General features: G+C 34.9%; 1 protein-coding gene across 1 annotated transcript in view; it reads right to left on the bottom strand.

Annotated features, from left to right (window-relative positions):
• Positions 1 to 216: 216 nt before the first annotated feature.
• The window catches only part of LOC111054912 (bone morphogenetic protein receptor type-1B), a 53,829-nt gene continuing 28,912 nt past the window's right edge, over positions 217 to 25,133 (bottom strand). The window contains 9 exon segments of the mRNA XM_039419546.1: positions 217 to 2,815; positions 5,174 to 5,342; positions 10,001 to 10,159; positions 12,624 to 12,921; positions 15,848 to 15,945; positions 15,947 to 16,041; positions 17,097 to 17,232; positions 20,065 to 20,288; positions 21,956 to 22,215. Coding sequence (XP_039275480.1) covers positions 2,687 to 2,815; positions 5,174 to 5,342; positions 10,001 to 10,159; positions 12,624 to 12,921; positions 15,848 to 15,945; positions 15,947 to 16,041; positions 17,097 to 17,232; positions 20,065 to 20,288; positions 21,956 to 22,215 — 1,568 coding nt within the window. The 3' untranslated portion in view covers positions 217 to 2,686.

Below are 25,133 nucleotides of genomic sequence, written 5' to 3'. Positions count from 1 at the left end.
GTCGCAACTGATCAATTTCAGGGCCTCTGACATGACCTAAGGACTGCTTTTTAGGCAGCCGGGACCGACGGCTTAGGTGTCCATCCGAAACACGGGAGTGGTCCGAGATAAATATCTTGCCCGGGCTGGGATTTGAACCCGGGCCTCTGAATCATAAAGCCAGCATCTGATCCACTCGACTACGGCCACTCCTTTGGTTTGCTTATAAGTCAATAAGCTTAAATGATTTATTGACACAAAACTCAAATTTCAATGTTCAAGGCATCGTCATCATTAAAACTATGCAAGTAGAAAAGACAATACATTGTCGGTTGCACAAAAGCCAGTTAAATTTTAACTGTGATTCATTTCACGAGAACCAATCAGAGAAGGTCTTTTTAATCAGAGACGGCTTCTCTGATTGGTTCTTGTAAAATAAATCACGGTTAAATTTTAACCCACATTTGTGCAACCGGGTAATTGTGTTTTTATTTCATTATGGGGCAATTTTAAATCAGTGATAACAGTGTTTAATTAATAATTTATTAAAATTTGAATACTCAACTTCACTGAAAAAATGTAATCTTTTCAAATTTACATAAAATTTAAAAATAATGAGTTCCAATAGAAAATTAATACTAATTGTAATACTGGATACAAAGAAGAACAGACAATTATGCTGTAGGTTACAAACACACTGATAAAACGACTCAAATAACGAAATACATTGTTCATGAAAAATATTTTCAGAAACATTATTTGCAATCAATACATTTTAAAACAACTTTCATGTTCATTGTTTGATTGAATCAAGATTTTCGTTCAATTTTATTACAATCTAATAGAATATTAAAACCTAGATCCAGGTACAACTACATTTTTGAAAATCAACCAAAAAAGGTTCTAAGAATATTAAGTTTACTGGAAGTCAATTTTCATAATATTCAAGGTCACTATTCTTACAATTACTGTACAGATTATAGATACATGGACGATCTTACATGGTTTACTTGTTATACACAATATTTACAGTATTTATAGAATTAGCTTAGCATCTAAATAGAACTCTTTCAATTATTTACAACATTGATTTTCTATTTTTTGAACACATATATAACATATGTATGTGTAATATTTGTTTTCATTCAATTACAACAATACCGTCGCCATGAAATGAAAACTAATATTGATATTCGAAACAATTTATATCTAATTTTTCAACGATGGTTTCATGACTGAAAAGCACTCAGTGGAATAATTCAAACATAAATTTGTTTTGAAATCAGATTAATGATTTAATTAATGGAGTTAATTAAAACAAAGTTTTACGAGAGAGCTATAGGGCCATATTCATGCATATATGAATTATATATATTAGAACACCATGAGCTAAGGGGTAGGGGTGGTTTGAATGTCAAATATTTTGGTTTTTCGCATATATCTCGAACAAAATTAGTCTTACGGACTTTTCGACAAATACGTAAAGCTTAAAAATTTGCATACAAATGAGTTAACATACTTTTTGTCAATAGAACAGGTACTGTTACTCATCAATAAACAAGCTGTAACTTGATAATCCATATCTTTCAGTTTTCTAGATATGCTCTAGAAGGTGTAATATTTTAAAGAAAACCGCTTTTGCCTCAGTTTTTTTGGCCTTATAACTTTTTAACGATTGACTGAAAAAATCCATGCATATTATGAGCTCATGGAGCACTAAATTCTCTTCAATTTAATGTATGATTCCAATTTGTTAAGGAACTCCCTACGATTGTTGAGTCAGTTATAATGCTGAGTGTAAAATCGTTAGTTAAATAACAATAGATCAGTTGACAGAGAAATTTGGAGTAAATCTTTGGAACACTATATTTTATTTGACTTCGCAGCTTTGTTCGGATTAGTTGGGAGGTAACATATCACAAGTTCTCATCCTTACCCCTTTCTCTACGATAGAATTTAATTTAATTTATTTAATTGATCTTCACAAATCATGATTACAATATAATATGATTGGGAGAAGACAACAGGCATAGCCCAAAACTGTCTTCTCCCAAATTTTTACAAATAAAAGTTTCAAAAAAGAATGAGGTTATGACTCACTTCTCACTTCAAAAAGTCCAATTTCCACTCCAAAACTAATGACTAAACTACAAATTTTAAATTTTTATCTTCAAACACTAATTAAAACCAAAAATATTCCACTAAAATCTCTACAAATTTGAAATTTTTTAGTAATTCTGCAAAATTTTGAGCCAGAAAAGAATCACAAATTCACTATCAGAACATAGTAATGATGATTCAAAACTGAGAGTATTTATAGAAAATATTTATAAAAGCGTAATAATTTGATAAAATTAACATACTTTTTGTCAATAGAACAGGTACTGTAACTCATCAATAAACAAGTTGATTAATGAACAAAATCGATTTAAAAAGGGACAGTTTTGGATATCAGCCTGTGGTGCATGTGCATATAAGTATAAAAAATGTATTATTGTATAAATAAATAAAACACATATAATGTGCACTGAATTAAGATGCGATAATATTTCAAAATCAATCTTGATTAGAATTATTGTCAGTCAAAATTAGTATACTTTGCAAGTCACGAAACCATCTCCTATTTCAACAGGATATTATTCATTAGAACGTTCACACGAGTTGTTTGTTAAATAGTAAACACTAGGATAAGTACGAAGTTGGTTCACTAAATTATTTTTATGCCCGTGTCACCTTTTAATTTACAAAGAGACTTTTTCACACGAAGTGACGTCAGTCTAGCGGCTGGATTCTGGTGCCAGCACTCCTGCATTAAATTCGAAAGTGTCCTTAGCACCTGAATCAATAAAAACATTGATTTAGCAAACATAATACAGAATAGTACTGATAAAATTCCAAGATAAGGATACTCATTAAAATTACTGTTTTTGTGGTTTATTGATTGGAACCTAGCACGTGGATTTGTTTATTTATTTTATTTATTTATTGTATAAAATACTATAATCATAATACAATTATGACATTGGAGGAAAAACTAGGCTAAGCCTGTACTATTTCTCTCCAAAAATTTTGATAAAATGTTAATGTTGTCCAAAAGATAAGGTTATATAGTCACACACTGCTTCGTCACTTGATTTTCGGTCCAGAAATGATGATTTAAAATTTTGAAGGTTGATTTTATACTCTAAATGAATCACAATAAATTAAAAACTTTAGAAATATTGCACTTATTTAAAAAATTTGAATACAAAATTAAAAACCTACTCACTATTTGTTATTCACAGCTCTAAAATATACTTATTTTATCTATAATCAATCAACCAGACCACAATAATTTTATCGCCAAAACCATCATTCAAGTGTATCTGATTACACAGGAGAAACAGATTCTTCAAAACTTAGGCTTGGGGCACACCAGATAGTCAAGACAAGACAAGACATGATCATTCACGATTAGTCACAATACTTCACATTGTTGCTTATGACGTATCTCACACTGATTAGTCATTGCAATTAGACATGTTTTCTTAAGCAACTATGTAGAGTATTGTGACTATGATCATGTCTTGTCTTGTCTTGACTAACTGGTATGCGCCTAGCCTTAGGCTAGTTTTGGAAATGATAGTGTTCATGTTTTGCCTTCAATTTTGGATAGATATTGCATGCCTTAAACTTTCAACTATTATAAGGATTCTGTTAGAAAAGTTCAAAATTCATGAACAAATCTTGTTTTCTTTTAAATGAATGCACAAACTTCATTACATGACTCAAAGAGTGATAGAAATGGAGGCCTAATATTTCTCATGAGTTTGTAATATCATTTATTAATATTGTAATGGATAGTCTAATTGAACAGTGTCCCATGAAAGGTGTAACAGACGAAGACCATAGATTCTACATGATATTTGTACTTTTCATTACTTTGGTATTAAAATTTTCCTAACAATAATTATTTTTGATTGTATGGTATGAGATGTTTCTCCATAATTGAAAGAATAAGACGTTGATGTTGTCAATACCACAATAATTGTTCAAAAATTTATTTACTTTATAGAACCAGGTTTCATGGTAGCACCTACCACATCAGCTTAGTTCCACTGAAGATGTGGTAGGTGTTACCATGAAACATGGTTCTGTAAAGTAAATAAATTTTTGAACAATTATAGTGGTATTGACTACATCAACGTCTTATTAATTAATTTTTCCTCACAAGTTTATACTCATTCGGTTATAAAATGGCGAAGTTTTCCATTATTGAGAATATTTATTCACCCTGAAAAAATCGAAAGAAAACTGTTTTAAATTTGGCTTTGAACTCGACTTATGTACTTTTTCAACTTTGAGCGCCCATAAAAAGTTCAAAAAAGTCAAACAAAAGAACAGCATCTTATTGGAAATTACTTCCTCTTTCCAAACATATCCTTAGAATCAGCCTTACAGTTGTGTCATGTGTGATGTTGTGGTACTTTTCCATAATGAAAACACAAATTGAAATTGTCAACCACTATTATTATAGAATTAGATTTTGACTGATAGTTGTCTAGTTATTGTCGTTTTAATGACGGTTAGTGGGCCTATTTTAATAGAATTTTGAAGTGACATATAACCTCTAGCTATATTTGGACTGTTGTATAAATAAAGCTGCGTTTACACCAAAGTTATTAACAAAATGTTAATAACTTAATCCTTATAGATTCCATTAGATTGAACATAACTTATCATACACATGATGAACAATATGTGTTTGTCAAGTTCCGTTCAATCTATTATAATTTAATTTACATTTTTTATTAACAAAATGTTAATAACTTAATCCTTATAGATTCCATTAGATTGAACATAACTTATCATACACATGATGAACAATATATGTTTGTCAAGTTCCGTTCAATCTATTATAATTTAATTTACATTTTTATTAACAAAATGTTAATAACTTTGGTTTAAACCCAGCTTTAGAATTGGACCAGTTTGGGCGTAAGTTAGCCTGTGGTACTTTTCTTAAGTTGCATAACTCTGAATGATTGTATAAATAGATAAATATTTCAATAATATCGAAAAATCTACATCTCGAAAACTAAGATCGATACAAGAAATTATACTGTTCATTTTTTGTTGCAAATTTCACGTAGAATCTATGGTCTTCGGCTGTCACACCTTTCGTATGACTGATTACGAAATAGTGTAATCTCACCTCATTCTCATTCCACCTGGGTGGAATGACAGGCCTGAGCTTCCTGGCGCACACCACTTCGTACATGTCTTCAAAGGAGGGGTCACTGGGGACCACGTCATGATAGGGCAGCGCGTAGTCCTCTGCCTGCATGTTCCACTTGTCGCTGCCTCTTGTTGTCGCACACCGTCTGCCAAACACACATCCACAATTCAATCAAATCAAATCAAAATTGTTTATTGTTATTACAAAACAAATTGTATAACAAGGTCAAGTAGATTTACAATTATAAAAATCTTTATTCATCAATACATGAATAAGTATGGGAACGTTTTTAACACAGCAAGAATTATAATAATAATAAATCAAAAATAATAATAATAATAACAAATCAACAATAAAAACAGGACGACAACAATAATCTATATCTATATAATAAGAGATAGTAGGGTTGTGTTTGTTCGCATCAAAACATGTCAATTTGTGGATTGCATACCGGAAAAACGGGAATGATTTAGATCACCAAATTTTGCACATAGATTCCAAAAATATCAATCTCGTGCACCTCGAAGCCCAAATTTCAATTTTCCTTTTAGATTTTCCAGAATTAATTTCCTATACCGTGGGATATCTTCACATGCTACCTTTTCTCTTTGCAACAACTCCAATGAACTTTCTTTATTATTTATTTAAACAAAATACTTGTTTTATATATATATATATATATATATATATATATACCATGAATTAACGTGATGATGAACACTAATCAAACATACGTTAAGATGCGAGTCGTAATCACTCACACCGTGGACTGTAAAATTTGTTAACTGCTGCTCGGAAGAGGTACTGTGACGTGCAGTTGAATGCTTCTCTCAGGTTTTTCAACCAAGCTTACCAAATATTTTACCAATTATCAACTATTTCATAAACCTTAAGTTAATTCCCTCTACCTACTGTTATAATTAAATTCATGGAACATGAGTATATTATAATTAAAATGTGAATATAGAACTATAATCTAGAGAGACTACCTCTTCGAAACAGATGGTTAAAATAATTGCTACCAAAATAAATAACCAGGTTTTTATTGGATAAAAAACAGGTTTTATTGGTTGCTCCTCTACATGAAAGAATTATTCAAAATAGACGCAACTGGTGCAGTCATTTGGATGGAATACCACCTGGAAGAATTCCCGTTGTAGTCCAAGACCTACTGGAAAAAGAGATGTAGGGAGGCCAAGAAAGAGATGGGTACCGGAACAGGTTCATTAATAAACCTAATCCCTGAAGTGAAGATGATGATGATGATGATGAATAAAAAACCAGTCCAATTTTGTGAGTTTGGCATTAAGTTGAGGAAGGATTTTATACAAGATTTGAGTTGTGTCACTTTATTATGTTAGTACCAAGTTGAAGAACTTATCTAAAGGAAAGAGCTGGCTTATACACGTACGGGATAGGTAAATTATGTTTGACGCATCACGTCTAAACTACTGGACTGAAATTAACTTAGTTTTACATATAGATTCTTAATTAACCGAGGATGGTTCTAGGCCTACTTCAAACTCTTCAAGATTCCACTCGGTCAAGTTTTAAAATAGACCCTTGCGGAGCACGGGTTACCTGCTAGTATTCTATAAGACTATAGATGCGTTATCAAGTGTCAAACATTCTACGAACTCTTCAACACTGTAGACACAAAGCTCACACAACATATCTTTCATGATTTTTTTAAAACTCATCATATTCAATGCTCTGACTTCCGTTGGCAATACGTTGTAAATTTTCTTACCAAATTCATGAAACCTACTCTAGAACATGGTACGCCATAGTGGAGTAGGTCAATTTCCACACAGAAAAACACTAAACATGTGGAAGAAACATTATAAGAAATTTCTGTAACTAACTATTTTATGTAATTGTAAAATAATATTTCTGTAATTGATGTAGTAGTTTTAGTTTTTTTCTGAAAATAAACATTTATTTATTTAACTAATGATTATCAAATGAGTGGACTAGATGCTGCCTTCATAATTCAGAGGCCCGGGTTCAAATCCCAGCCCGGACAAGATATTTTTCTCGGGCCACTCCTGTGGTTCGGATGGACACGTTAATCGTCGGTCCCGGCTTGACAAGCAGTCATGTCAGAGGCCCTGAAATTGATCAGTTGCGACCTGAAAACTCTGACACCAGACCTGAGCCAGCCAGGTCACTCGATATTATAGTTTCTATTATCAAAATAATTGGGAGAAAAGAAATAAGGTTAACCTTGAGCTAGTTTTCTTCCGAATTTTCATATATTACAATGACAAGAACCGAAAAAGGTTAGGTTCACTATATTCACAGTAACTACTTTTTAGCGCTAGTTTTGTAATCAATTTTTATATCACTATCTTAAACAGGTTTAGTACCTCGAGATGCTAATACTCAATTTGCATTTCATTTTATTTTGTAATAATATTTCCCATGTTGTAAAATTTGTATTGCTTTTATTATGTATTTCTAAGATGTTGTATTTTTTTTTTATTTCTGCCAATAAAACATTTACAACATTCACTTTTACATAATTGTCAGTCCAAAAATAAGCCCACAAACTGAAATTTCTAAAGTGCGAGATAAATTACTTCTAACACGGCTCTTTCTCGAAGACGGAGAGGTCCGATGCTCTATCCTCCACTAATCACTCCCACTACCTAGCAGCATTCTCCTTCTTTTGTGTCTGAGTGAGAGAGCTTTGTAGCGCGACGCGGCAACACTCCCCTCCATCTATTGCTGACAATGTTCCAAGTAGTGTACTGGTCAGCAGGTATATTGGTTTGTGTATGTTACAGAGATGTTTTCATCACAAGAACATGAAGCGAAATGACACGCCGCATCCAATTGTGCGCCGGATGTCCGTCTGTGTCTATGCTACAAACTGTGGAGGGAGAAATGGGTTTCTCCTCTTCATGTTAAAAGTAATATATCACAGACTTTAGTAAGAGAGTGGGAAAACTGGGAAAATGTAATATAAGAAGTGAAAGATCAAAATCCACAAACATAGGTATATCATAATATGATATATAAGCTTGGGCAGATACAAGCAACGATGAGGCCAACTGAAACACTACTAGAATTTTCTAAATCCTTGGTTCAATATAGATAATTAATGTGATTTACTGCACATCTCCCAGAACACGAGACCCATAGAGTACATGTCTGCACTTTTGAACGCGTCGAACATTTTTGTGTCAATTGATTCATCGAGAACTTCAGGAGCCATGTACCTTCTCGTTCCCACTCGTGTATTGGCTGCAATATCTATCTCATTCGTCTCACTGCAAAACAAAACATTCGTTTATCAGAAATTGAGTTCTAAAACAAAAACTTACTGCATAAAATTGATCAAAGGGCTATTTTGTAATATTACTTTTGCTTACAGACTTAACTAATAATGAACAACTCAAAAGCATAGTTAGTATTCGTCATAATCGTAATATATATAATAATATATTTAATTTCGTGAGCTGTGTAAATTCGTATCAGTGAGTAAAGATAGATTAGGGGGACTTTGTAATAACACTAGTAATAATTGTTATCATAGTCCTCAAACTCCTAAATCCATAGATCCACTTGCCAATACGGATGTGTAGCATGAGTACATTACCCCAAATCGTGCTCACTTTAGATGACAAATTACCTTTGGGTTGAACTTTCATACGAGCCACCAACAATGGGCATTCATGAACCTAGGACCAATAGTTGACCCTTTCCAACAACCTGTTGCCCTGTCCACTACACGTTAATCGTCGGTCCCGGCTGCCTGAAAAGCGGTCGTTAGGTCATGTCAGAGGCCCTGAAATTGATCAGTTGCGACCTGAAAACTCTGACACCAGACCTGAGCCAGCCAGGTCACTCGATATTATTATTTCTATTATCAAAATAATTGGGAGAAAAGGAATAAGGCTAACCTTGAGCTACTTTTCTTCCGAATTTTCATAATATATTACAATGACAAGAACCGAAAAAGGTTAGGTTCACTATATTCACAGTAACTACTTTTTAGCGCTAGTTTTGTAATCAATTTTTATATCACTATCTTAAACAGGTTTAGTACCTCGAGATGCTAATACTCAATTTGCATTTCATTTTATTTTGTAATAGTATTTTCCCATGTTGTAAAATTTGTATTGCTTTTATTATGTATTTCTAAGATGTTGTATTTTTTTTTTATTTCTGCCAATAAAACATTCACAACATTCACTTTCACATAATTGTCATACCAAAAATAAGCCCACAAACTGAAATTTCTAAAGTGCGAGATAAATTACTTCTAACACGGCTCTTTCTCGAAGACGGAGAGGTCCGATGCTCTATCCTCCACTAATCACTCCCACTACCTAGCAGCATTCTCCTTCTTTTGTGTCTGAGTGAGAGAGCTTTGTAGCGCGACGCGGCAACACTCCCCTCCATCTATTGCTGACAATGTTCCAAGTAGTGTACTGGTCAGCAGGTATATTGGTTTGTGTATGTTACAGAGATGTTTTCATCACAAGAACATGAAGCGAAATGACACGCCGCATCCAATTGTGCGCCGGATGTCCGTCTGTGTCTATGCTACAAACTGTGGAGGGAGAAATGGGTTTCTCCTCTTCATGTTAAAAGTAATATATCACAGACTTTAGTAAGAGAGTGGGAAAACTGGGAAAATGTAATATAAGAAGTGAAAGATCGAAATCCACAAACATAGGTATATCATAATATGATATATAAGCTTGGGCAGATACAAGCAACGATGTGGCCAACTGAAACACTACTAGCATTTTCTAAATCCTTGGTTCAATATAGATAATGAATGTGATTTACCTGCACATCTCCCAGAACACGAGACCCATAGAGTACATGTCTGCACTTTTGAACGCGTCGAACATTTTTGTGTCAATTGATTCATCGAGAACTTCAGGAGCCATGTACCTTCTCGTTCCCACTCGTGTATTGGCTGCAATATCTATCTCATTCGTCTCACTGCAAAACAAAACATTCGTTTATCAGAAATTGAGTTCTAAAACAAAAACTTACTGCATAAAATTGATCAAAGGGCTATTTTGTAATTACTTTTGCTTACAGTCCTCACTGATAATTAATCAACTCAAAAGCATAGTTAGTAATCGTCATAATCATATATAATTATATTTAATTTCTGTGAGCTGTGTAATCTCGTATCAGTGAGTAAAGATAGATTAGGGGGACTTTGTAATAACACTAGTAATAATTGTTATCATAGTCCTCAAATTCCTAAATCCATAGGTCCACTTGCCAATACGGATGTGTAGCATGAGTACATTACCCCAAATCGTGCTCACTTTAGATGACAAATTACCTTTGGGTTGAACTTTCATACGAGCCACCAACAATGGGCATTCATGAACCTAGGACCAATAGTTGACCCTTTCCAACAACCTGTTGCCCTGTCCACTACAGGTAGAAAATAAACTTGGACCCATCAAAGACCTTGAAGCCGCAACAGTAAAGTAGTGTATGAATGCAATGCAATGTAAATAACGAAATCTACTTGTCTATTGTTTTAGTTGTACTAATACACACGTTTACGTAACCACATAATACCTCAACTGGCATAAGTCATAATTCAATACTATAAATTTCCATAATTGTTGGAAGATCTTATTCTAATGGGATATTATTAAATTAACAAATACAGAATAATACAGTGTAAAGTTCAAGCTATTTTGAATTATTTAGGAATGTTTAATTTCGTCAAGGAAAAACATTTCCAATTATAGAAATGATGAAATAAAGATTGACATAAAAATTGCGACTACGCCCCGTTTCGGGAAGCCAATTTTCACCCTGCTTACAGCTGACTTGAAAAGTTCATTTTAGGTGCACTTGAACCAATCCCTTAAATTACGCAAACAAGATATCCTTCTTCGCCCCACTGACCTCCTACCTTGCATAATGAGGTGCAATATTCCTTACTTGTGTCCTCTCATAATGTGACCCAGGTAACTTAATTTGCGCTCTTCAATTTCACCAATAAGTTGCAGTTTCTTACCCATTCTCCTGAGAACCTCTTCATTTGTAACATGATCGGTGTAGAGATTCTCAGCATTCTGCGATAGTACTCCACATTACTCCAAATGGTGCTCTCTTTAGATGACAAATTCCCTTTGGATCCAACTTTCATACTATAGTGAGGTCCACGTTATAATGGCAGTGGATAAAGATAGGAGAATAGCGATGCCGATTCTCTGCATTAATTAATTATATTTCTACACTGTCAAAAACATAATTGGCATCGTTGTGGACCTAGAAAAGGATAGTACCACCGGCTTTGTCGAATGATAGACAAGGATAGCAAAACCAAAGTTGATCAAATACTGGCATTATAACGTGGACCTCACTATAGCCATCAACAATGAGCATTCATGAACCTAGGACCAATAGCTGACCCTTTCCAACAACCTGTTGCCCTGTCCACTACAGGTAGAAAATGAACTTGGACCTTGAAGCCGCAACAGTAAAGTGTATGAATGCAATGCAATGTAAATAACGAAATCTACTTTCAACTTGTTTTAGTTGTACTAATACACACGTTTACGTAACTACATATACCTCAACTGGCATAAGTAAAAAATCAATACTATGTATTTCCATAATTGTTGGGAAATCTAATTCTAATGGGATATTATTAAATTAACAAATACAGAATAATACAGTGTAGTTTCAGCTATTTTGAATTATTTAGGAATGTTTAATTTCGTCAAGGAAAAACGTTTCCAATTATAGAAATTATAAAATAAAGATTGTCATAAAAACTGCGACTACGCCCCGTTTTGGAAAGCCAATTTTCTGACTGCAGCTGTTCAAAGTCCAGAACTTAGCTAAATCCCGAGCTCGGAAACCGGCCCTTAGCGTCTCGCACAAGAAGCCTCCACACAACACGGTCACCTGCCTTTCTCCTCCTTGTGAAATTACTGGTGTTATCCTATTATATTAAGGGAGCAATTTCTGTTATTTATATCTGGTTATTTATGTTCAACGGATCTCCGAAACGGCTCCAACGAATTTCACGAAATTAGAAACATAGAAGGTTTATGATATAAAACTTCGATTGCACTAGGTCTCATCCTTGGGAAAGCTCACTGAACGACATTAAAAGAATAATTCATCCTTGGCTGAAACAGCTGAGACTTTCGTCGTCTGTGGATAGTAGAAAGTGAGCGAGTGATTCTGTGGAAATTCAAAATATCGCATCCCCGAAATTCATAAGCTGACTTATAGCCAGCTGTAAAATATAAACACGATCATTTTAGAGAATTGTGTTCTGTTTATCAATCAATAAAAATAACGAGCGAAGCTCGGTGCCCAGATATTTAGTTTGTATTCGAACAAGGAACAGATCCCTCACTCACCTCTTATACTAACGGCTAGGCCGTGGCTAGTTTGTATATAGACGTTGTTGACTGACCTCTTATATCTAACGGCTAGGCCAAAGTCGGCGATTGCGCACTCGCGGTTGCGCTTGACCAGTATGTTCTTGCTCTTGATGTCGCGGTGCGCGATGGCCTGCTTGCCCTGCGTGCCGAATATCTCGGTGTGCAGATGCGACAGGCCGCTGGCCGCCGAGAAGGCCAGGCTGAGCAGCGCCGACGGGTCCACCACCGTCGTCTTCAGGTAGTCGTGTAGCGAACCCAACTCATGGTATTCAGTGATCAGCAGCATCTGTGTCCACATGCCTGTGCCCTTGATGTCGGCTGCTATGAACGCTGCAACAACAAACATTCAACACAAACTATCAGCACACGATAGGTTGTACAATATTAGGAATGGGTATCGATACATCGTTGTTTAAAAACATCTATGTTTCAACATCAAACATCGATGGTTTTAACATCGATGTTAACTGTTCGATGTTTTTCACTTATCGATGGTTTTACCTAGACATCGGTCATCCGATGTTTTTCCCAACTAAAATGAATTTTTCATTTAGGCTCTCTGTATTTTTATGTGAGACTGTTAGAAACTCTTGAAGATTTACATAACTTCTGTAGCTCTTGTCAAGGTTAGATACTTATTTAGAATTAAATAAGAGGTCGGATACTTCGTTTCTTAGGAAGAAACAGTTTTTTCTTATTACAAGTGCTTTCCTCAACATACGTTTAACACCAATTAATCTAGCTCTGGAATAGAGGTCCTCGTATTGTAATGAGTGTAGATATCCATATAAAAAAACTTTAATAATTTCCATTACCTAAATAAAACTATCAGGTATTGAATGAATACGATATGAGTAACAATGATTGCTAAAATTAGCTTAGGATGAAATTCCAGACAGAATCTTCAAGGATATCCCGAGAGGTTTCTGACTTAACTATGAAGATGACAAATTTTGTAAACTACCTATAATAGAGTTGATGTATCTTTCTAGTCACAACCTGACTTCAATTATTCGAAAGACTGTTACTTGAATACCACAAGTCCAAAATTGCTGTAATTACAGTTAGTAACTGTTAAAATATTGGAACAATAGCTCCAGATAAAATTGTAGTCACTTTAGAAGTTTTTTGTACTATCAAGTATTTCGAGATTATGAAAAAATATACCAATGAATCAATCAACTTCCAAAATAATTGAGTTATATCTATACAAAATAATAAACTGTGGGTTATAATAATAAATATAAGTGTTATGGGTTCAATCAAATTGATTTCGCCCCGTTTTATCATTTTTATCAAGAATAACTGTAAATTATCATATACTGTAAATTGTATCATTTTCACTTTATTAATACTAATAAAAATCTATTCATTCATCGTTTCTGATGCTTTTGAGTATTTATTTATTCAAAATTGTTTAATTTTGAGATAAAAATTCCTAAGTGAAAAAAAAAGAAAATGGTAGCTATAAGGATAACCGCTGAGTTTTGGTTACTTCAAATACGACATTTGTAGTCTCCTATCATCCAGGAACAATACCCTACAATGTTCGACACTACTTCTGAAATACTCTGTATAATAGTCTTCGTAGTATCATCCGTAAATGTACGGCGATGCGTCGATGTTTAAAACATCGATGTTTACTGTTCGATGTTTTTCACTTATCGATGTTAGGTGAAAAAACCATCGATGTTGAAAACATCGTTTTTTTGTCTTTCGATACTCATCCCTATACAATATGCAAGGTTGCTATTACTAATACAAGATAGATTGTACAAAACGCGAGGTTGCTACTACTAACTCAAGATAGGTTGTACAATACACTTAAAAACTTACATGTAAAGCTCTAGAGAAAGTTCTAGGATACGAGTACGAAGTGAAATACTAGAATAAAAAGCTCCTCTACACTGTACGAGTATATAGTGAGGTCCACGTTATAATGACAGTATTTGTTCAACTTTGGAATTGCTATCCTTGTCTATCATTCGACAAAGCCGGTGGTACTATCCTTTTCTAGGTCCACAACGATGCCAATTATGTTTTTGACAGTGTAGAAATATTATTAATTAATGCAGAGAATCGGCATCGTTATTCTCCTATCTTTATCCACAGCCATTATAACGTGGACTTCACTATAGTACAACAAACACGTTAAAGCAAGTACAGTTGAACCTCGTTCACCCGGTCTTTGCTAGCCTTCAAGTTCGAATTACCCTGATTGATTTTTGGAGAAAGAACTTTCTCCATTCTCTGGTTAACCCAATTTTCGTCAACTCACACCGGCTCCGGTCCCAGTTAGTCCGGGTTATCGAGGTTCTACGGTATGTGAAAGCATTTTTCCTACATTACAATTAGAGATTCTAATGAAATTATGAAAAACTAAATTTCAAGTAAAGAAAAAATCGGCTGAAATTGACGATTGCACTACTCAAATTTTAGCCAGAATGATATTTTTATATTGAAAATCTCTTCGAATGTCTTCAAATCTCTTAAAAACTGAAAACATGATCCAAGTCTTAGTATTCACAAGATAGACTGCTTTCATACTCAGTTCTTCTGCAAATTTATATGAATGATATTTAGCGATGCCAGCTCAAGTGGTCACCCATTCAACGGAACTAGCATGTGTATGTGTCTGTACTCAACTAATCTAAGCGATTAGATAGATATAACGGCGACCACGGAGTCAACCGCTTCTGGAAAACGGTTAACACTCTCAAGTTACATTACTCCAAATGGGTTCAACCATCTTGAATAGGCTGATCGTACCTACTCAACAAAGCACTGATCCCGAAGTGAATTTGTTCTTTTCAAATATCAGCAATACAGTGGTAGTGAAGAAATATAGGAGACCAGTGTTGTCAATGCTCTGCCTTGCCACTGACATCTATAGAGGATACCGGTATATCTGATGTCATATTAACTGTTCGTTCTTGTTTGAAATATATGAATATGCAATCATAAGCCAACAAAAAAATGAAATGATCAATTATATTTTATCAGTGAAGATAACATATTGTTCAATGATTGAATTATGAATTTTCGTAATTGAGATTAAATATTTTTAAATTAATTATACCTCTACATTGTTAAAAACGATCTGGCAATGTCGCGGAGCTAGAAAAGGATAGCACCATCTGCTTTGTCGATTAATAGACAAGGATAGCAACACAAATGTTGATCGAATACTGCCATTATAAGGTGGACCTCACTTTAGTATAGAAAAGGTGAATTTTAGACAGATTCACAGCCTTACCGAGTATATTTTCGTGTCGCATAAGCACCGATCTGTAAATTTCAGTCTCGCGGAACCAGCTGGCCTCCTCAGTGGTGACAAACACCTTGACGGCCACACTCTCCCCCCTTCCAATTGGCCAGCCACACCTCCCCGAACCGCCCCTTACCCACCAGCCTCTCCATCTGGATCTGCTTGGCTATTGTGCGCTTCACCTGCATCCAACAACAGGAAACTTGTCAAAAAATGGAATTTATTATTCATCTGAGACCAATAAAACATCTGTCAAAAAAATGGAACCAAATTCATCAGACAACTGTGACAGGGTATTGGGGTTCCCAAAAACTATTAGCAGAGTATTCCCAGAAACTAATAGTAGAGAGTAATAATCAAGTTTAATAATAATGAAATAGGCATTACAACGATACTGATAAGCAAAGCAATTCAATTTCTAATCCAATTTCAACTCAAGTTCTTCTGTTTTATCTATTTTGGCTATGCTATCAGATGGTTTTCGAAATGATTTCCCACAGCGAGAAATAGTTGCACTTGAATCTTTTTATGTATTCTGCTCGAATCAAATATTCGTTTTTTGATCGATCCCTATAATACTGACATCCTTGCACTATTCTCATTTCAATGAATAAAGAATGAGTATGTTCCACTGCAGTCCAATTTGCTGTATAGCTGGGATACAGCTCTTATCTGAGATCTATTGATACTGTGATAAGTTTGGGAGTTATTATCGTTTTACTTCAATTTTTTCATTGTCTGAGATCATTAACTGCAATTATTAATCATCCACACTCTTCATAAATATTAATCAACTTGAACTACTTTAATATTGGAAGGAAATCTTGTTCAATAACTGAAATAAAAAATGAAATTTTTATTAAATTAAATTTTCAAGTGCTGGAATTAAAAAACTTACTCTTCCAAAGCCCAAATTTTAAAATCATAATATAGCCTACTTTAGTTATCAACGAAGCTACGTAGCCTAATATTGAGAATATATCGTAAAATTGGAACAAGCCATCTTGCAGTAATAAACATGTCACTTTTAAACATTTACACGAAATCAAACCAATTTCCACTGAATGCAAATGTTTACTAAATCTTGACACTTGTAACTTGTAACGAAATAATATAAGAATTATATAACGAATAATATAATACGTAAAATTAGACGATAAATTTAATAAGGAACAGAATAACATGAACATTATTTTCATCGTCAAATTACTTTATTCTAATAATATAATGGACTCACCAGAAGTAGTAGACCTGATCCAGATCCTGAGCTTGCTTCTATGCTATCAGTTAGATGATTGTTGGGTTTAACAGAATAGGCATTACTATGATCTTTCATCAGATACGATTGTCGATTTTCTTCTCTTTTCTTAAACCTGGAAGCAAAAGAAAATGATTCGTGAATTGCTTCGTCTAGTGAATAAATGAATGCCGAGTAACCTAGCTGACTCAGGGTCAGAGTTTTCAGATCGCCCCTGAAAACTTTCAGTTGAGATCAATTTCAGGGCCTCTCTCTGACATGACTTAACATCTGAGCTTAGACCTTCTAACCTATTACAATGTAAGTTTCAAAATAGAGATGCTCCCCATGTTATTTAAATGGAGTCACTTTTACTCCCTCGGGAGTATTTCTGTTTTTTACTACCGAGAGCGAAAAAGTGACACTTTAGTATTAGGTTTCAGGGAGTAAAGTGAGTACTTTAGACAGTAGGTGGAGGAAAAAATTATATTCTACTCTGCCAGTATGACTATTTTAAAAAGATATGAGGATAAAAGCCGACAGATAATACTCAGCGATTCTCAGAACAGTTATGAACTAAAAACAGGTGAAATTCACATCATTACGGTTTGAGTCACTACCTCCGTAAACAAAGTCATAGTGCATTCGTGTGACGTCAGCACAGGTAGGGCTCCTACACCAATAAAAACACTAGCTGATATAGATCAGCTGAAATCAACAAATTTTTATTGGTGTAGGAACCCTACCTGTGCTGACGTCACACGAATGCACTACGGCTTTGCTTACGGAGGTAGTGTTTCAGTTGATCACAAATCAGCTGTTTGGGAGGTCCTCAGTTTGTCGAAATTCGAAATCTCAGTTCATCATGTTCACGTAGCTTTCAGAAAGTGTATTCGAATTATACTAATAATATACGTATTTCTGATAACACCAGCATATTTCCATTAAAGGCAAAAACCTAAGCCCCTGAACTTTAACCTTTGTAACACAATTAAACATAACACTTTAGGTTATGTCGTGAGATTTGAAGTACTGTATAGCTCAATATTTTACAAGTACTGTAAAACAAGGGAATCTATGCCAAATACAACGAAATACGTATGCGCAGTTTTCGTTAGACCAGTTCCATTCTATGATAACGGTTACTGAGCAGTGTACCTGGAGCAGATACGAGTGTGACTGTGTTTCATCATAAACAAATTCATCAAAACACTTTGAATAAAACCAGCATATTGCAATTTGGAAGTCAAAACGTAACCTATTAACCTATCCTTTTACATTTGAAACATCAATGAACATTTACTTTCAGGTTATGTTTCTTATATTTTTTATTATTAGTACACCGTTACCGTGAACTCATAATTACGGTGACCGTTACCGGTCGGTATTCGTTCTATTTGGTCGCGATCACACACTTGTTTCAGTTTTTCACGGAATGGTCAAAATAGATATGTGATAAACTGAGATCGTGAGGAACTGATACTCTCCCCCTGAGACCCTTGTTTACAAGTGTTTGCACCGAGAATTGGACTCAAACTCAATAGTGAAAGAAGCATAACCAGCTTTTTTCACTAGTGTATGAATTAAAATTCGGGAAAGGAACAGTTTTGGGCTGTGCCCGTTGGTCCTTCCCCGATTGTTTTAATGAATCGTGTCTCGTGTATCACTGAATAAATAACTAAAGCAGGACGTCCTATATAGTGAATACAAAGTCCTGTCTCTAGACTACCCTGGACCCAACTAAATAATCAGAAAGAGTTTGTTAATCTATCAGTTTACGGCCGATAACTTAGTTTAAACAAGAAGTGTAGAAACTGGTTAAGACACGATCCCGTGATGCATTACAAAATCGCCTTGTGTTATTCTAGTTCACTAATTTTCATATTTGTTTATCGGCTGTTATCATTGTAGATTAAGCATAACATGACGTGTTATTAGTATTTTTTTCAATGGGATATTGCTCGGCTTTGAATTGTAAATTGGAAACATTTCAACTCTTTTTGAGGTTAGCCTCGCATTTTTCTGTCTTGTCCCAATGCAATCATAACTTCTGTTAGAAGAATAAGAACAATAATAATTGGACCACTCATTACTGAAATTTCATTATTAAAGAATCGAAAACCCAAATAGAGATATCATCTGAACCAGAATATTGTTTTTAAAATGCATAATGCACGATTTGTTATGAATAAGTTGTTTGAATAATTCAAACAATATTTATATTATAATGAATATATATTATTGAAATAATAAGACGTTGTGATTTTGTCAATACCACTGTATCTACCACTATAGACAACATCAAGTCTTATTCTTTAAAAAAAAATATGGAAAAATACCACAACGTCTCATATTATTGAAACTTCCCACACACAAGCTCTGCTTTCGTGGGGCTTACATTCATACACTTAATATTTTCTTTTTTTTCCTACAAAAACTTTGATGTACTAAGTGTTAATATAAGTAGATAATATGTATTATAGCTATGTAGTCATAAGTATACATAACCTATTGAAATTGTCTTATCTATTTTGTCTTGTTTTTTGTGTTAATGTCTATTTTCAACTCATAAATATGATCAATGTCCATGGATTCTTCTATTTTTGTGAAGCACAAAATTCAAACTGGAATTAAAAGTTACTGGAACAAGATATGGTAGAATTTCACATGTGCAATCATAGACCATGTCTATAAGAATGCAGTGACATGTGTGCCAACCGTAAAAATTGAATACAAAATTTCCCATAATTAAAAATGTAAAGCCTTGCAGCTGTGTCCACATGGACACAGTGGGCAGTTACGGGGTAACCCTACAACAATAAAGAATAAATAAAATACAATCAAATTGTTTGAATTAGATTGGATTTTGGAATGTGCCGCCAAAAAAAACACACAAAATGGCCGCTCCATGAGGAACACGGGTGTCTTGACCTGTTTCTATATACCTTGGTTTAAAGTGAGGACTGACCTGAAGTAGAAAAAAGAGATGATTAAGAGGAAGACTATGAAGAAGAGTAGAGTGACAGAGATGAGGAGCACGAAGGGAAGGGCCTCCTTGAAGATGAAGGAGGGAGGCGGAGGTACAGTGCTGCGAGGATGGTACATTGGCTTCAGGCTCTTGTTGCACTGGTTCCCCGAGTTGCAGCACTCTATCGACTTGCCCACTTGGTGCGGTGGCAGGTAGCCTTTGCACTGAAAAACAATACAAATAGTTAAAGTTTTGAATATTACAAGGGTACTAGCACAGAGAAAAGATAGCACAGGAGGATATCCCATGGTATAGGTAGTTTAAGATCAAAATTTCAAGCCTTTTTTAGTGAACTCATGCCGATTACTGTTGACTACTGTTGGCTAAGTTTTAGGCTAGTTTCACACTCATTTGGTTCATTGCGCTTAAACACTCACAGGAAATTAGAGAGCGCTGGCAGCTTTAGAACGGCAACATCGCCGTCACTGTATCCCTACCTTTCTCTGCTGTGCATATCCCTCCAAGTCAAAAGTAATTTTGCAACTATTTCTCCTACTCATTGACTCTACGGCCCTTGAAGAGCCTTGGCCTCCTCCACAAGCCTTTTCCATGAATCTCTGTTCTGTGCTCGCTGTCTCCATCTTCTTATGTCTCCATCTGCCTCCACGTCGTCCAATCATCTCTTGCGTGGTCGGCCTCGCTTTCTCTGTCCCCCTGGTTGCTGATACAGAGACATACGTGCTGTACGGGTTTCCGGCATTCGTTCCACATGGCCCAGCCAACGAATTCTTGCTCTTCTAATTTCAGTAACAATGCTCGGTTGCCCATACAGATTATAGAGCTCATAATTTTTTCTGAGTCGCCACCTGTCAGCCTCTAGCACTGGCCCATAAATTCTTCTTAGGATCTTCCTCTCCCATCGATTCAACAGCATCTTATCACAACTTATTGAAAAATATCAAATTTATTATTATTTGATGATTGAAGAATATTTATTTTCTTGACGAATAAAATATAATTTACTATTTTGAAATATATTTTACTATACATGATAGCCAACCTCCGCCATGGAGACGGTACATGAAGAAGAAGAAGACTATTTTGAACGAGAATAAACAGTTATTATTACGTCATATGCACAGATATTATCCTCTATAGAAGGCAGTGGCAAGGGAGAGAATTGGCAACGCTTTTCTCACATCTTTTTGCTCCACTGCCATTATAACTTGGTCCTCACTATAGCATTTCTCCATACAGAAACAATCTCTCCATATATGAATAGATAGTAAGATAATAACAAAGTAAAAACACCCATGTTTCAAAAGTTGAATACATCACCACTGGACGCAGCACTGCTCTATACATTTTAATTCTACTGCTCCAGCTTAACAGCCTTGATCCAAGAATTTTCTGTAGACTGAAGTACGCCCTATTTCCAGCTTTCAATCTCTCTTTAATTTTTATTTTTGTTAGTGAGCTCTTCCAGTGCGAGCTCTTCAGGTATCTGGTCTCTAGTCATCCTCATGTACACAGTCTTACTTCCATTGACTGCCAAACCTGCTTTTTTTACTCTTCCTCCAATTTTCTGAAACTTTCAATCAGATCCTCCTCCCTTCGGGCTAAGATGTCTACATCATCTGCATATGCTAGGCACTGTGTCATTCTATTGAGCAGCGTACCTCCAACATTCAAACCTATATTTCCAAAGTAATTTTCTACGGACTAAAATTAATTAATTTGTTTGTGTTACCTGCATGTACCTGCATATGCTGTGTTACCTGCATATGCTAGGCACTGTGCCATTCTAGTAAGCAGCGTACCTCCAGCATTCAAACCTATATTTTCAAAGTAATTTTGTACGGACTAAAATTAATTAATTTGTTTGTGTTACCTGCATGAGACCCTGTTCGTCAGGCGGCAAACATCCATAGGTGCGTTCGGGCTCGTACGTCCTGGTGTCCGAGTTGTAGACCTCCTCTACGGCACTGAAGCACTGCGAGCCTTCGCGCGCCTCACACGTGCCGTTGTACACTTCCGGGTTGGGGCAGTGGCCCTCGCAGTAGCACACCAGCGGCTCCCGCTTGGCTCCGCCCCCGCCCCCTTCGGCGACCCCGCCTCCGCCGCCTTTGCCACTGCCAATGTCGCCAACAACTGCAAACGAGAAAACAAAAATTTAATAAATGATTGTTTTTATGAATAAATTTAATAAGATTAAATACATTTCATGAGGTTTACAGTTGGTACAATACAAAATAAAAAAATCATTCATTCATTCATTCTTTATTGATTCATACAATAAGTACATTATCAAAATGACAGGGAGAGGAAAAATAAGGTAACCTTGTGCTATTCCTCTCCCAAATTTAGACTAGTAGTTCAGAGAACAGTAGAATTCGCTACATTCACTAAAATCACTACTAACTATAAATGCAATAGGATCGGTGGAGGACGCTGAGAAATAGAAGTTCTTTACATTTTTCGAGGATGCACGGTTTAAGAGATAAAAAATCTGAAACTTGGAATGTGGGTCTTGGTGGGGGGGGGGGATAGAAATGATTGAATTATGAAAAATTGTCAACATGTGATGTATAAAATAAGACCGCCTTGGAGCGCTGGGAAGTAAAAGTTTCCTACACTATTGAGCTAGGATGCACGGCTAAAGAGATAAGAGTCTGAAACTTGAAATTTGGGACTTTTGGTGGGGGGGGGGGAATTATCGAATTCTAATTTTTTTTTAATTTGAACATGTGATATATGAAATAAGACCACCTTGGAGCGCTGAAAAATAAAGGTCTTCTACACTTTTGAGCTCGGAAGCACGGTTGAAAAGATAAAAAATCTGAAACTTGGATTGGGACTTAAAAAAATCGAATTCCAAAAATTAGAAAATTTTCAACATGTAATACATTAAATAATACCGCTTTGAAGCGCTGAGAAGAATGAGCCCAATTTGAACCTGATCTGATAAATTATAGAAAATTTAGGTTGATTTTTAGGGTAAAATTTCCGAATAAAGGGCCGCCATCTTCAAACGGGGATGAATAAAAAAATTAAATAAATACGTTTCTGCGCCTTGTTTCAAAGTACTTGTATATCAAATTTTATCCAAATCGGACTGTAACTGCGGTACAAAAAAACAAACAGACAAACGCCGATTGACTTGAAACATATAATTCGCTTTGCTCATTCAATAACACATAGTCCGAAATAGGTTAAGTCTATATATGACAAGGTTTAGTAAGTTGATGCAAAATAAAAATGGAACACAGACTCATGAATTTTGAAAATTCCATGGAAATTGTTTTCAATTTTGTTCCATGCAAAATTTCAATTTAGATTTATTTTAAGCGAATGAAGGAACCCGATATGAGGATAGAAATAATTGGTAGTACTGCAGTTCTTTATTCTTTTGATTCAATGATACACAATTATTTTTTCAAATAATTTGGTGGAGGACAACAGGCACAGCCCAAAACTGTACCTCCCCCGAATTTTAATTCATTAAAATGGTTCAGAAAATAGTTTATGTTTTAGTTGGCCTATACTACATAGACCTTTTTTTTGGGGGGGGGTTCCTTCTCCTATTGGAAGTTGGAAATCAACATAGACCTAGCTTCTAATTAGTATTAGTATTGTAGTATGTAGCTCGTAGTTTACCTAGTAATAAGTAGTAAATAGTATGCGTGTCTCAAAATTAACAAAATTTCATTACTATTCATTTTTTCAAGAGAAATTTGTTTTCTATTCTTACTCAAGTTTTGAAATTACACAATTGAAACACGTAATTGTGTTTTTTGTATCATTCATTAGATAAATAAAAATACTGAATCAATAAAGTTTGTTCAAAATCAGCCAACATTTAAAAGCCTTAAATGGAGAGCAAACGAACGATTTGTTTTAATAAGAAAAATAGTGGTGTGATTGAGGAATAAAACATTTCAATTTTGCATGGAATGTGTTAATTTTATTTTCAATTCTGAATATCTACGCCACCCAGGAATTATTTTTTGTAAAATTCATCCAATAAAGCTATACGATAAAATACAAGATGAAAATCAACAATTTTTGTTGTGCTGTACTCAATTAAATCTCCCACAAATTCTCGAAATCAATACTTTAAACTCTGAAGACCGATAAAAATAATATCAATATGGGAATAAATTGATTAAATCAATTTCTGTGGTCAGTTTCCCTGAGCTAGATGAATTTTGCAGCTACAATATCAGATTATTTTATTATTTCCATTATGGACCAGATTTACAAGGTGTCGAGGTTTAGGAACCCTAATCCAGACCGGGAATCAAACTGAGAACGTTGCGGTCAGTCAGAACAGATAGACCACAGAGGCTAAAATTACTCTATGATGACACTGGACGCCAGACGGACTACACAAACCACATAATATCTCAGCGTTGTACTTGCACAATACAATGCGGTGAAGCTGGCTATAATTATTACTGGTTTCAAAACACCATTAATACGGATTTCTCCATATTTTTCACAACGAATATGTCCACTACAATCAATACCACACACCATGTGTTGTGGTGAGCATTTTGTGTTTGAATTACTAGCTTAGTTTCAACCTGGACACACTTACTTGATGTAGTGGTAAGTTAATTTCTTGAAGAATCTTTATGAATGTTATTTTTTTGTGGTGGAAATAAAATGTGTTATTCATTAAATCTAGTGCATCCTCAGAGCAATGTGAAGGATAATGCTTGAACGACGCCAATTTTTGTGAGGGAATAATGGAAAGGATTTCTTAAGATTTCTTAATTTCTAGATTAGAATTTTTCATTTTCAGATTAGATGGCAATTTTACATTTATGCAGATGATGATAGATGGATACAGAGAAATATGAGTAACAGAGCACGCTACACTAGTTACTATAGATGTGAAAGAATACTACAGTAATAATTTGTATTTATTCATTCATACAATAAGTAAATCATTAAAATGATAGGGAGAAAAAAAATAAGGTAACCTTGTGCTATTCCTCTCCCAAATTTAGATAAGGTTACACATAGTCTTGTTGTCTTCTTCTGGCTTTACAGCTCGATGTGAG

The sequence above is a fragment of the Nilaparvata lugens genome, chromosome 1 (genome assembly GCF_014356525.2).
Source record: "Nilaparvata lugens isolate BPH chromosome 1, ASM1435652v1, whole genome shotgun sequence".
Classification (NCBI taxonomy): Eukaryota; Metazoa; Arthropoda; class Insecta; order Hemiptera; family Delphacidae; genus Nilaparvata; species Nilaparvata lugens.
This window is presented reverse-complemented; position numbering and strand designations above follow the sequence as displayed.